General features: G+C 45.1%; 1 protein-coding gene across 1 annotated transcript in view; it reads right to left on the reverse strand.

Moving 5' to 3' along the window:
* Positions 1-3772: 3772 nt before the first annotated feature.
* The window catches only part of ube2f (ubiquitin-conjugating enzyme E2F (putative)), a 152491-nt gene continuing 140939 nt past the window's right edge, over positions 3773-15324 (reverse strand). The window contains exons 8-10 of the mRNA XM_080198704.1: positions 10048-10080; positions 8505-8567; positions 3773-4090 (exon numbers count right to left, since the gene is read on the reverse strand). Of these exons, the coding sequence (XP_080054830.1) occupies positions 4040-4090; positions 8505-8567; positions 10048-10080 (147 nt within the window). The 3' untranslated portion in view covers positions 3773-4039. The remainder of the gene's footprint in view (positions 4091-8504; positions 8568-10047; positions 10081-15324) is intronic.

Here is a 15324-nt window from a genome sequence, read left to right on the forward strand (position 1 = left end):
TTTCAGATTCCAGCATCCGCAATATTTTGCTTTAAGCCATGTTGGTGGTTGTTTTAGTATACACTGGAATTGTTCAGCATTGGAGATGTTTATAGTTTTTACTGGAGTAATTGTAAAGTGAACACTGGGATTGTTTCATTATTAGCTGCTGCCTAGTACACATTGAAATGTTCCCTGTTTTATATTGTTTATTATACGTGTTGACTATTTGTGCAGTGATTAAGGTTGATTAGGTGGCACAATGGCTGCCTCAAGCTCCAGGGACCCGGATTCAATTCTGGCCTTGGATCATTGTCTGTGTGGAGTTTGCACATTCTCCCCATGTCTGTATGGGTTCCCTCCATTTGCTCTGGTTTCCTCCCACACTCCAAAGATGTGTGGGTTAGATTGATTGGCCACGATAAATTGTCCCTTAGAGTCGGGGGATTAGGACCATAAATCTGTGGGGTTATAGGGATAGGGGTGGGTGGAATTGGTGGTGCACACTTGATGGGCCAAATAGCCTCTTTCTGCACAGTTGGATTCTAAGCGGGAGGCTGGGCAGTTTAGGCTGGCTAAAATTCAGCAGAGCTGCAGCATACGGAAGTACCGGGGATGGGGGAATATGATATGGACTTCAAACCCAGTGCACCCTTCACGGCACAATATATCGGCAAAAACATCACCACGTAAAACAAAATGGGCAGCAAATTGTATGCTAACATTGAGCTGGATAGTGGTAATAATGAAATAATGTTTATAGTTGGGGGAAAGCTATTCGGAAATGTTTTGCCTGGTGGGATAGTGATTGATTTCTGGCTTTTTAAACGTAGCTGTCAGGGTGATTCGTCCTTTGATGTAACGAATTTGCGACAAGACTTTGAGGTCCAACAAGGCACACAAATAACATAGCATCTTTAGCCCATTTATCTTGTAGCTTCACACGGAGGCAGAATTTTTATGATGGAGAGATGAAGGTGCCAGGGAAAGGTTATTATACTGATCAGACAGAAGGAGCTGCAGGCAAATACCAGTCTGCTGACACACAAAAGCTATATGTGTCAGCGCGATAAGCTTTAGGATGGCTGCGATGCCTCCCGTAACTTAACCATCTTCACCAGTGACACATTTAAACCAAAAGAGAAAACGCTGGAAAATCTCAGCAGGTCTGGCAGCATCTGTAAGGAGAGAAAAGAGCTGACGTTTCAAGTCCAGGTGACCCTTTGACAAAGTTAAAAGGCACAGAAAGTGGGAGATATTTGTACTGCAGGGGGAGGGAATGAAAAATGAATCATAGCCACAGAAACCGGGGGGAAAGGCTGCGAATGGCAGTCCACGGACAGAATAAAGTGTGTGAATGGCCAAATGGCAGAGAAGTTGAAATGAAGTTACAGATACTGCCAGACCCGCTGAGATTTTCCAGCATTTTCTCTTTTGGTTTCAGATTCCATCTTCTGCAGTAATTTGCTTTTATCCAGTGGCACATTTAAATCTCAGTTACACAAATCCCTGGTGTTGTGCCGCTTGGTCAGTGAGAGCTAACTTTCTCAGTAGCTTGCACAGTATCTGAAGCCAGACACAAACATCATCACCCACTAACAAATCTCTTTCCGCATAAATGAGTTTCAGGCGGTTTTTGAAGCTGTACACAGATTGGGACTCTTCACTTACAATCAAAAATTTCATACAGTAGGTTTACAGGGCACTTACAGGAGCATGGTTTGGGGTTTAGCCCCCCCGGTCCATTCAGCCCATCTCTGCCAGCCTATCTGAAATGATGGTTCTTTGATCCTGTTTCCGTATGCATCAGCATCCTTAGCTTTTTGAACATTTGGTAATACCACCATAAACATCAGGCCAAAAGTGACAGGAACTGGATTAACATCAGCAGAGATACAGTCAGTAGCATGGGTGTGTGTGGGTTACTGAGTGACACTGTGAGGGAACTAAATTTGGTGACACAGTGGTTAGCACTGCTGCCTCACAGAGTGCCAGGGACCTGGGTTCGATTCCCAGCTTGGGTCACTGTCTTTGCAGAGTCTGCATGTTCTCCCCGTGTCTGCGTGGGTTTCCTCTGGGTGCTCCGGTTTCTTCCCATAGTCCGAAAGACGTGCTGGTTAGATGTATTGGCCATGCTAAATTCTCCTTCAGTGTACCTGGACAGGTGCTGGAGTGTGGTGACTACAGGATTTTCACAGCAACTTCATTAACACTGTAATGGAAGCCTACTTGTGACAATAATAAACAAATTTTAAAACTTTAAGCAGAGAGTAGTATCAAGAGGCCTTGTGACACAGTGAGTACCGTCCCTTCTTCTCTGAGTCAGAAGCTCTGGGTTCAACTCCCACTCCTGGGCTAGATGGTCACAGAAGGTTGGTTGTCAGCTTGTAAATCCTTCTCCTGTGCTTGATGGTAGTCAGTAAGTGTGTGAGAGCTTCTTGGTCAGCCAGTCTTCAGAAAGCCCAGCGAACCGCTGCATGATTTGTGAGGCATAATCACGGATCTAATCCAAAGGAAGCCCATAGCCACTAATATCCCTGAGGACATGGTACCTGAAGTTGACAAGGGGCATGGGTGGCCTGGTGACATAGTGGTTAGCTCTGCTGCTTCACAGTACCAGGGACCCAGGTTCAATTCCTGGCTTGGGTCACTGTCTGTGAGGAGTCTGCATGTTCTCCCCGTCTGCGTCCTCTGGGTGCTCCAGTTTCCTCCCACAGTCTGGAAGATATGCTAGTTAAGTGCATTGGCCCGCATGGCGCCAAAGTGTGGCGACTGGGGGAAATTCACAATAACTTCATTGCAGTGGTAATGTGGCCTTACTTGTGACTAATAAATAAATAAAAATAAAAAAACTTTAAGGTAGAGTCAGTAACATGGTACTGGAAGAGGGGAGACTGAGTGACAGTGTGAGGGAAGCATCTTAACATCAGGAATGATATAGTCAGTGACAGAGGGTGAATATCTGGGAGGGTGTAGCCATTGCTATGTGTAGATGTGGGGTGGGTGGGGGGGTGGGGGCAGGCGTTGCTGGCTCACATTACCCTGAGGGGATGGATTCAATGGGCATAATTAGTAAAAGAATGGGACAGCCACTGGCTGTTAGAGATCACACAGCATTGCAGGACACCTTTCATTGTTCAATACTTCAGTGGTTAGGAGAAAGAAAAGAAATACACACTTACAGGAGCACTGTAAAACACTATACGTGGTAATATATCCATATACACACTAAATAATACATGTACAGCAATATATATGCATGCATACAAGTACACAGCATATTTTTCACATTTAGTAATATATGTACTTATAGGTATGCCATATATATCACATGCATTTTAAACCTTAGTTTCAGCGAGGATATTACAATTCTCAAACAGATTTGATTCACACCTGCAGCAACTTCATCCATTAACTGACCAAGCACTGGGGTCAAGTAATGCATCCAATTTATTTAAGGCAGCCCCCCACCCGAGGATAGGGACACTGGCTCAGGTATTGCTCACTGGGTACACACGCACACACACACACAGGTATGTATACACACATGTACTTATAGATACACACACACACACGTACATTCTCACGTACACTCATACGTACACACTTACACACACAAACAAACACACACAAGTTATTTAATATTTGCAAGCTGCATGCTGTTAATATTTCAATCGAACACTTCTGTTGCAAGACATTTTGTTGCAAAAATAGTGGCTTCCAAACCACACCAGATTACACTAGAAAAACTGTCTTTGTTTGATTCAATCAGTAAAGAGACAGACTCCAGATGCTCTGTACAATCCTTATAATTGAAGAAAACGCGACTATTTTGCCACAATAAGAGTAAGTATTCGTGAATCTTAGCCCAAAGTTGCCCATCACTTGCTGTACTGTACTGACGCAGAATTCAAAGTAGCACCAACAGCCTTTCTTCCTCATAACAACACTGTCACAGGACTGCCTCAATCCAGTGTTTAATCGATGATCAACATCACAAGACAGAAGACTCGGCTTCTACAGCTTGAAGAAAAGTGTCCCCATAAGGCAGCTCGTTTGATCATCTTGCAAAGCGCTTAATATAATCTTGCACTTTACTCCGAAAGTCCTCCTGCAGGAAGAATACAGAGACGGTCAGACATCCAGGACACTAGGGGGCAGTCAGGTGCTCTTCCTTAAGGAATCTAGCCAGCTGTGAAAAGGGGATGGGCAATGCGCTGGGCAACGCCAGGGTCACTGGGCAACGCCTGGGTCAATCAGCCTAAGGTCAGGATTATTAACAAGCTATTTGCTAACAAAAGACGCAAATCCATGTGGATTTGTTAAAAGCCATGTTTGACTAACTTCATCCAGTTTCTTTTATTCATTCATGGAATATAAGAACATAAGAACATAAGAACATAAGAAATAGGAGCAGGAGTAGGCCATCTAGCCCTTCGAGCCTGCCCCGCCATTCAATAAGATCATGGCTGATCTGTCGTGGCTCAGTTCCACTTTCCCGCCCTCTCACCATAACCCTTAATCCCCTCTCTTATCAAGAACCCATCAACCCGCTTCTTAAAAATATTTAGCGAGGCAGCCTCCACCACTTCAACGGGCAGAGAATTCCAGAGATTCACCACCCTTTGAGTGAAGAAGTTCCTCCTCAACTCCGTTCTAAACCGCCTCCCCCTTATCTTGAGGCTGTGCCCCCTAGTCCTACTGTCTTTTTTGAGCGGGAAGAGTCTCTCCACCTCTATCCTATCCATCCCATTCATCATCTTATACGTCTCAATGAGATCTCCCCTCATTCTTCTAAACTCTAACGAGTACAAGCCTAGTTTATTCAGCCTCTCCTCATAGCTCAATCCCCTCAACTCCGGTATCAGCCTAGTAAACCTCCTCTGCACTCCCTCCAGGGCCAAAATATCCTTGCGCAGGTGCGGCGCCCAAAACTGCACACAGTACTCCAGCTGCGGCCTCACCAATGCCCTATACAGCTGCAGCAAGACCTCCCTACTTTTATATTCAATCCCCCTCGCTATGAAGGCCAGCATCCCATTCGCCTTCCTGACCACCTGCTGCACCTGCAAGCTGGGTTTTTGCAACTCATGCACAAGGACCCCGAGGTCCCTCTGCACCGTCGCCTGCTGCAGTTTTTCGCCACGTAAGTAATAGTCCTTCCTACCATTCTTCCTACCAAAGTGGACCACCTCACACTTGCCAACATTAAATTCCATTTGCCATTTCCTGGCCCATTCGCCCAGCCTATCTAGATCCTTCTGCAGACTCTCCACACCCTCCGCACAATTTGCCTTTCCCCCAATCTTGGTGTCATCAGCAAATTTCGACACCCTGCACTCGGTTCCCTCCTCCAGATCATCTATATAAATGGTAAATAGCTGAGGCCCCAGCACCGACCCCTGGGGCACCCCACTAGTCACCAACCGCCAATCCGAATAGCACCCATTGACCCCCACTCTCTGCCTCCTATTTGACAACCAATCCTCTATCCACGCTAACACCCTACCCCCAACTCCATGTCCCCTGACCTTCTGCAATAACCTCTTGTGAGGTACCTTGTCAAACGCCTTCTGAAAATCCAGAAAGACCACATCCACCGGCTCTCCTCTATCCACTGCCCTAGACACATCCTCATAGAACTCCAGTAAATTTGTCAGACACGACTTCCCTTTAATGAAACCGTGTTGCGTCTGCCCTATCAAGCAATTCCCTTCAAGATGCCTCGCAATTTCCTCCTTAATGACGGATTCTAACATTTTACCTACCACAGATGTTAAACTAACCGGCCTATAATTCCCCGCCTTTTGCCTGGCACCCTTCTTAAACAACGGCGTAACATTAGCCGTTTTCCAATCTTCCGGCACTTCCCCGGAATCCAGCGACGTCTGGAAAATAACCAAGGCATCCACTATAACCTCTGCCATTTCTTTCAGAACCCTCGGATGCATTCCATCCGGTCCTGGCGACTTGTCCACAATCAGCCCCTCCAGTCTGTCGAGCACCACCTCTCTAGTAACAGTAATGTCATTAAGACCCTCCAGTCCTACCACCTTTCCATCGCTAACACCCGGCAAATTATTCACGTCCTCCTCCGTGAAGACAGAAACAAAAAAGTTATTCAAGACATTTCTTGGTATACTTCTAAAGTAACCTAAAATCTCAAGCAAATCACTTGGAGGCTGTGGCAATCACTTCAATGAAACAAAAACAATGAAATGATTTAGGATGAAGTAGGCATTACTTTGAGTCGCCATTTCTTTTTTGTCTGAATTGAGATGATCAACTTGATGTACAAAGTTTTGATCCAATCTTGAGTCTTTGACCTCCGTCAGCAGTCGAAGAAAAGATATGGGGAATGATCTCACCGGCCGTGCATGCCACGTTCTCGCTGCCGCAAGTCAGAGAATTTGGGCCCAGCCACATCTCCGCTCACTGCAGCAAGGATGGGAAAATCCTCCTGGCTGAACAGTGGTAACATTCCCGTCATGAATTTCAAGGCTTGGCCCTGTTAGTTTGTCTCCGTTTCTTAGCTCAGTTGGCTTCTGGGAGAACATGGATTCTATCCCTCCCGTTTAGATCTGGAGAAATGCTTCATGTTAAGAGCTGAATTCAAAACATAACGTCCCAAATGTGTCATAGCTGCGTGGATAATTTGAATGCTGCCATCACCCAGAATTTGTGTGGCTGAGCGTAAGGGGAAAATAAAGAAGAAAGAATGACTTACATTTATGTAGCACCTTTCCTGACCATCCCAAAATTTTTCCCAGGGTGGAAGAATCAATTACTAGGGGACATAGTTTTTAAGGTGCAAAGGGCAAGGTTTAAAGGAGATGTATGAGTATGGATCAGCATCATCGGCTGGGCCAGCATTTATTGCCTATCCCTAGTCATCTGAAGGCAGTTGAGAGTTAACCACATTGCTGTAGCTTTGGACTCGCATGTAGGCCAGACCAGGTAAGAATGGCAGATTTCCTTCCCTGAAGGACATTAGTGAACTAGATAGGTTTTTCCAACAATGGTTTCACGGTCATCAGTAGATTCTTAATTCCCGATTTTTTTTTTATTGAATTCAAATTCCACCATCTGCTGTGATGGGATTCGAAACTGGGTCCCCAGAACATTAGCTAAATTTTTGGATTAATAGTCTAGCGATAATACCATTAGGCCATCGCCTCCCCATTCAATAAAAGTAAATGGGGAGGATTGAGGAGAGCACTGCAGTTGATATTGTGTATATGGACTTACAAAGGCATTTGGCAAAATGCTGCGCGAGAGACTTATTGGCAAAATTAAAGTACAAGAGACTAAAGGGGCAGTGACAGCGTGAATACAAAATTGGCTAAGGGGCAGAGGACAGAGAGTAATAGTGAATGGCTGTGTTTCAGACCAGAGGGTAGTATACAGTGGTGTTCCCCAAAGACTGGTATTAGGAACACTGCTCTTTTTTAATGCGTATCAAAGACCTGGACTTGCGTATAACTGCAAAGTTTGCAGATGGTACAGAACTTGGAAATAGAATAAAGATTGAGGGGGATAGCAATAGACATAGACAGATTACTGAAATGGGTAGAGAAACAGTAGATGAAATGTGACATGATCTTTAATGCAATGAAGTGTGAAGCGATACATTTTGGTAAGAACAAGGAGAGGCAATAAAAACTGAATGTTAGAATTTGTCAGGAGATGTTGGACATAGGGATCCAGTGATTGATGTACACCAATCTTTGACAGTGACAGGGCAGGTTGATGAGGCAAAGAGAGCATCTGAAATCCTTCTGTTTACATACAGACACTCAATACAAAAGCAAGGAAGTTATGGTAAACCTACAACAAAGCTGGTTGAGCCTCTGCAGAGGGGGGGAAATTATGGTCAACACACTAAGAAGAATCTCAAGACCTCAGAGACAGTGCAGGAGAGATTGACCAGGTTGGGACCAGGAATGAGGGGCTTCAGTTAGGTGGAGAGATTGGAGAAGCTGGGATTCTTCTCTTTAGAGCAGAGAAGGCTTGGAGATTTGATAGAAGTGCGCTAATCATAAATGCTTTAGAGAGAGTAAATAAGGAGAAACTTGTTTCAGTGGCAGAGGATCAGGAAGCAGACAATATGGACGCAAGGTGACTGTGAAAGAACCAGAGGTGATAGGAGAAACACTGGGACTTGTTGCAAACAAGAATGTACTCCCTGGTACGAGGATCTAATTGATGTTCCAAAACAAATTGGATAAATATTTAAAGGCAAAAAATGCCTAAGAATCCGATGAGGAATGCGGGATTAATTAGTTAACTCTACCAAAGAGCCAAGATAGGCCAGATGTGTTGAGTGACCCCCATTTGTGCTATAATGATTCTATGCTGTAACAGCACACTTAGCAACTTCCCGCCTTAACGTAACACGCAAAACACTACAGGCCCCACATACACCACTACCCTCATTCCTGACCGCAAAACCACACAGGCTCCTGATGAAGGAGTTTACACTTGGCTGTCAGGAACATGTCCTGTCAGCGCATAGGCTGACTCACCTTGTCACGCAGATGTTGCTCTGCTGCTTCAATATTCAGGGGATCATCAAAATTCAAGAGATCCTGCAGCAGAGGGAGACAGCATGTTCAAAATAGCAGCTCTGTAAGGCCATTCATAAAACCTACGCTAAAAGTACACCAGGGCTGCACAGCAATGGCAGGGAGTTATAAATTTAACGTTTATTTTATTAGTGTCATGAGTAGGCTTCCAATGATGTTACTGTGAAAAATGCCCTGGTACACTGAGGGAGAATTTAGCATGGCCAATACACCTAACCAGCACGTCTTCTGGACTGTGGGAGGAAACTGGAGCACCTGGAGGAAACCCCGACAGACACGGGTAGAATGTGCAGACTCTGCACAGAGAGTGACCCAAGCTAGGATTTGAACCCAAGTCTCTGGCGCTCTGTGGTAGCAGTGCTAACTACTGTGCCCACATGCTGCCCCTCTGTGAGTAAGTGATGCAGTGTTGAAGCAGGCAGAACAGGAGAGTGCTTCATTCATCCCTCCACCGTGCAGTTAGCTGCTATGAGTTGGAATGTTAACAGGGCTAGAACTAGATCCAGCACTCTTAGTTACTGAGGGACACTTGCCCAAGGATGATGGTACGTGCACATATTGGGATCAGGCTGTTGTTCAGTAAGCCAGCCCACGCTCATTCACTGGCAGTTCAGAATTGCCACAGGTAGTTCCAGTAGCAAGGGTACCTGCAGACCCACATCCTAGTAATCGATCCCAGCCAACCCTAGATTCAATTATACGTTACAGAAAATGCTGAATAAACTCAGCGGGTCTGGCAGCACTTGTGGAGCGAGAATCTGAATTAATATTTTGAGTCCAAATGACCCCTCTGCAGAACTGGACTCAAAACATTAACTCTAGGGGGGGGTAGTTTTCCTGTCCTGCCCACCATGGGAATCGTAGCCGGCGGTGGAGGTGGACCGTGCAAGGGTCCACTGACCTCTGGTAGGATTTTCCGGTTTGGGGCAAGCACGTCCGGAAAATTCTTCCCACTTCCTCTCTCCACAGATGCTGCCAAACCTGCTGAGATTTTCCAGCATTTTCTGTTTTTATTTCATATTTTCAGCATTTGCACTATTTTGCTTTTATTTTCTTCGATTAGATTCCAGTCTGTAACTCACTCCTGGGGATCTATTCTATGTATTACCTCATGCCAATATCCCAAAACCCCTTGATTAGATTCCAGTCTGTAACTCACTCTTGGGTATCTATTATTCTATGTATTACCTTATGCCAATCTCCCGAAGCCCCTTGATTCAATTCTAGTCTGTAACTCACTCCTGGGTATCTGTAATGTCACATTGGGAGCTTTGTATTTTTGAATTGGTTTTAGGAAGGGGTCCCGATATTGTCGATGTATTATACAGTGCTTCATAATAGTTGCCACTGAACGGGTTAATGAAACAGATCAAATCACTAACTGCTTCAATTAGATAGCACTACACATGAATGATCCAAAGCAGAGCAAATCCTTGTTTAAAACTTTTAATGGTACATAAATTTGGTCAGCTTAGATACTTACAGTAAATAATGAATTCAATCCCCAGATCACATCCTGTAAGGAAAAATACAGCAGGTGAAATACATTGTGATTGAAAGAGTTAATAATCACACAAGTTTAAAAAATCACATAAGCTGCTATGAAAAAAAGGGTCTACTTGTCAGATAAGTACCAAAGCCATTACTCTGAGAAAATTCATTAAATCAGGAATCTGTAACTGGAAAAAGGGGGTAATATACAGATACAAGCTTGGACAATAATAACTTGTAACAATAATGGATTAAGTCTTCACCAATTGGATGTTATAATTAAGGAAGTTTTTTTCTTATTAATTCATGGGATGTGGGCGTCGCTGGCTGGCCAGCATTTATTTCCCATCCCTAGTTGCCCTTGGAGGGCAGTTAAGAGTCAACCACATTGCTATGGCTCTGGAGTCACACATAGGCCAGACAGGGTAAGGACGGCAGATTTCCTTTCCTAAAGGATATTAGTGAACCAGAAGTGTAAGGTGATTGTGATTGGTTTTAATATCTGAATGATGTAGCCTTAATCAATAACTCTTCAGTGGATAGGGATAACTCCTAAAACATGACTGCTATATGTTAATTACTTATAATCGAATTTGAAAGTATAATTGCTTGTTTATTTCTGAATTCTGCATTCTGGCTAGTTACAAACTTTCCAATGTAGCATGATTAAGACAGCTGCTTAAGAGAACTCCGTGACTTGGCCTGGTTGCTTGAAAGATAAAGTTATGATTAATTAAAAGGCTGACATCAAAGCCTGCGACACAATTTAACAGTACGTAAAGTTAGAGGAAGATAGCTCCGCAGGTAAGCAGTGTCAAAACACTCTGAACATCTCATCCGCTGAACCCTTACACTTTTACCTCTCTATCTTACAGAAACCTGTACATTACTGTAGGTATCTCAGAGAAAATGTGTCTCCCACATCATCTCTGTTGTCAGCACTGTTCAATGTAATCAATACCTCATCACAATGACCATTCCAGGCTGTGACTATTGTCATTTGTACACTGGCAATTTTTAACTGCATCTAGAACTTGAGCATGCGGAACAAATAAATTAATTGCTATTGATAAAAAAAATACAGTAACCATCGCAGTCAGGATCAATCAGTGAGATTGTCAATCTTGTGGTTCCATATTTCTGCTGTTGTTTGTCCATTGTCGTCTATGAGGACTTCGACACCATTAGTCATTTTGAGGCTGGATGCGGTGTGTCCCAAGAAGACTGATCAGGCCAATTCGGGCACAGAATGTCCTGGCACATATTGGGCAGACTTGTGTAGACACTGCAGTTGTTGCGCTGGTGGCTCTGGACTTGCGCAGCTTGCGCTTAAGTTGTGCTTCAGCAATGCACCTTGCTTTGTGAGCTTGACAGCCCTTGTGGATAAGGCAGCGCCAGGTAGGGTGGTTTTGTGCCAGCGTTTTGAGGTGGTCGTGTCTATGTTAAGCAACTTCAGGGAGACCTTGAGTGAGTCTTTGTAAAGTTTCTTCTGCCCTCCATGCGAGCATCTTCCAGCAGACAGTTCCCCAAAAAGGAGCTGCTTGGGTTTGCGCTCATCTGGCATACGGATGACATGACCTGCCCACTGGGCCTGCGCTCTCATCAGCAGCGTGTGGACTGATGGTAGACTTGCTCTAGAGAGAACTTCAGGATCTGATACTTTGTCTTGCCATCTGACGCGTAATATTCTGCAAAGACAAGTCATGTGGAGATGATTGAGCTGTTTTGCATGCCTTCGATACACAGTCCACGTTTCACAGGCATACAGGAGGGTTGAGAGTACCACAGCGCTGTAGACCTTCAGTTTTGTTGCTAGGCTGATTTCTCGACGTTCCCATACAGTGGAGCGCAGTCTACCAAAAGCAGAACTTGTTTTTGCTATTCTGCAGTTAACTTCTGTATCAATAGTCACTGCTTGGGAGAAGGTGCTGCAAAGATAAGTGAACTGGTCCACTGCCTGTAGTTTCTGTCCTTTGATTGTGATTATGGGTTCTGTGTACGGTGCATGAGGAGCAGGCTAGTGCATGACTTCGGTCTTTTTAATGTTGATGGTGAGTCCAAAGTTGTCACAAGCCGTGGAAAATTTGTCCATACTGACTTGCATCTCTGGCTCTAAGCCAGTACACAGGACGCAGTCATCGGCAAAGTGCAAGTGTCTCAGAACAGTCTCCTTCACTTTGGTAATAGCTTGAAGTCTCCTCAGGTTGAAGAGCTTCCCATCCACTTTGTATTTGAGGCTGATTCCACCAACACTGTCCTGGAAGGCATCATTCAGCATGGCAGTAAACATCATGCTGAACAGTGTGGGTGCGAGCACACAGCCCTGTTTGACGCCATTGGTGACTGGGAATGCCTCAGAGGATTCTCCGCCATCCAGTACTCTGGCTATCATGCCGTCACGGAACTGGCGTACCATCTGAATGAATTGGGGGGGGACAGCTGAACTTTGACATGATCTTCCACAGACCTTGCCGGCTAACAACGTCGAAGGCTTTCGCGAGGTCAACAAAAGTTGTGTACAGCTCATGATTCTGCTCCTGACACTTCTGAAGTTGGCGCGCAGGAAAAATCATGTCAACAGTCCCGCGAACTTTGCTGAAGCCACAATGTGACTCTGGAAGCAGGCCCAGCTCCAGATGAGTGACCGGATGATTTAGCAGGACTCTTGCGAGGGTTTTGCTTGTGATGGAGAGCAGCGAGATTCCTCAGTGGTTGTCGCATACTTGCCGATTGCCTTTCCTCTTGTAGAGGTGTACGATGGATCCTTGCTTCCAAAAGGATGGGAACAACTCGGTGAGCTCCTCGATAAGTACAGGACCAGCAGCTTTATAGATCTCTGCGGGTATGGCATCTGCCCCTGGGGCTTTGCCACTGGATAGCTGGCTGACAGCTTTTGTGACTTCTTTTACTACCGGTGGGTCATCCATGGCGCTGTTGATATCGACCTGGGGAATCCTGTCTATTGCCTCATTGTTAATAGATGACGGTCAGCTGAGGACGGCTTCAAAGTGTTCAGCCCATCTCTGCAGGATCTCAGCCCTCTCTGTACTGAGAGTTGTACCATCTGTACTCAGGAGGGGGAACTCCCCAGAGATTGAGGTCCGAAGAGTGCTGAGGGCTTCATAGAACCATTTCATGTCGTTTCTGTCAGCATATCCCTGTATTTCATCTGCCTTGGTGCTCAGCCAGGCATCCTGCATTTTACGCAGTTTATTCTGGATTGTCCTGCGAGCACTGGTAAAAGCATTTTTCTTGGCAGCTGATGATGGGTCGTTCTCACAGGTCCGATGAAGATGGTGATTTTCAACAAGTAGAGTCTGTATCTCCTCATCATTCTCATCGAACCAATCATGTTGCTATTTCTACAACATTTCTCAATCTCTCCACAGTTCCAACCCTGGCCTCTGGCACTCCCTCCCTCACTTCACTCTACTAATGTCTTCAGCAGTCCATGCTTTCCATTCTGTAAGTCCCTCCCTCAGTCTCTCTACTTTCCTAACCTCTTTACCGATCTCTCTGCTAATATCTCCCCTAACATCTTCCTCGTTGGCTAGGTCTTCAGATTTCTGTAGAATCCATGCAGTGCAGGAGGCGGCCATTCAGCCCACCCAGTCTGCACAGACCACAATCCCACCTAGGCTCTATCCCCATAACCCCATGTATTTACTCCTGCTAGTCCCCCTGACACTAAGTGGCAATTTAGCACAGCCAATCGATCTGACCCGCACATTTTTGGACTGTGGAAGGAAACCGAAGCACCCAGAAGAAACCCACGCAGACATGGGGAGAACATGCTGATTCCGCACAGACAGTGAGCCAAGTCAGGAATTGAACCCGGGTCCCTGGCGCTGTGAGGCAGTAGTGCTAATCATTGTGCCATCGTACCACTCTAACCTAACACTGCCAAGGGTGGGTTATCTGTATATTGCAGATGTTATTGGCAGATGGGAACCACTGAGATGTGGTAATTGTGCTCGCTCTATTGCAAGTAAATGGGCAACACAATGGCACGCTGGTTAGCACTGCTGCCTCATAGCTCCAGGGACCTGGGTTCGACTCCCGGTTTGGTCCCTGTCTGTGCAGAGTCTGCGCTTCTCCCTGTGTCTGCGTGGGTTTTCTCTGGGTGCTCTGGTTTCCTCCCACAGTCCAGCTGGTTAGGTGCATTGGCCATGCTAAATTCTCCCTCAGTGCACCTGAACAGGCTCCGGAGCATGGCCGACTAGGGGATTTTCCCAGTAAGTTCACTACAGCGTTAACATAAGCCGACTTGTGGCCCTAATAAATAAACTTTAGAACTTTAAGTAAACGAGGTGGAGAGCCGACCCTGGCAGGATCATGGCTGGTCAGCTTGTAACTTGTTTAAAGTTATCAAGAGTTCAAACTAGTCAACAAATAGAGAAATAGTTGCAGAATCAGGAGGCTGGTTACGCAGCAGGATAGCAAACAAAGGAATAATCAAAAAAATACTGAGGCGCACACAGAGGTTGCAGTATTAATATGTAAATATACAAATAGAAAGAATTAAAATTACAAAGAAGGAAGTAGACACACTAGTTATTATCGAGGAACATGATGATGTGGGAGTGGCAAATATTTGGCTTTATCCCAGCCGATGCTGGGAATTAAAAATTTGCTGGGGAATTGGCAAAACGTAGACTTGCTCATTAGTTAATAATTACAGATATGCAGTGCTCAGCCAGATTTTCTGGGTTGGGTTAAGGAAATGAAAAGAAATCGAGTCCAATATTGGGAGGTTATGGAAGAAAGAGATTGAGGCTAGGGTTTGGTGAGACTTGCAGCAGTAAACTGGGTGTTTATCCAGCACTGTACCAACTAAATGTCCCACTAACAGAAAGTTCTGGTATCGCTCAATGTGAACTATCATTTCACTAACTGAAAACCAGTCAGAATGAATAGAGTGGACATGGAGAGGATGTTTAAATTTGGAAAAACTAGAACCAGAGGGCTCAACCTCCACTAAAGGGATGATCCTTTAAAACAGAGATGAGGAGGAATTTCTTCAGCCAGAGAGTGGTGAATCTGTGGAACTCTTTGCTGCAGAAGGCTGTAGAAGCCAGATCATTGAGTGTCTTTAAGACAGAGATAGATAGGTCCTTGATCAATAAGGGATCAGCCATTATGGGGAAAAGGCAGGAGAATGGGGATGAGAAAAATATCAGCCACGATTGAATGGCGGAGCAGACTCGATGGGCCGAGTGGCTTAATTCTGCTCCTAGGTCTTATAGATATTAGTCAGAGATGTCTGCCT

Source organism: Carcharhinus amblyrhynchos, chromosome 11 (genome assembly GCF_965287045.1).
Source record: "Carcharhinus amblyrhynchos chromosome 11, sCarAmb.v2.hapA, whole genome shotgun sequence".
Lineage (NCBI taxonomy): Eukaryota > Metazoa > Chordata > Chondrichthyes > Carcharhiniformes > Carcharhinidae > Carcharhinus > Carcharhinus amblyrhynchos.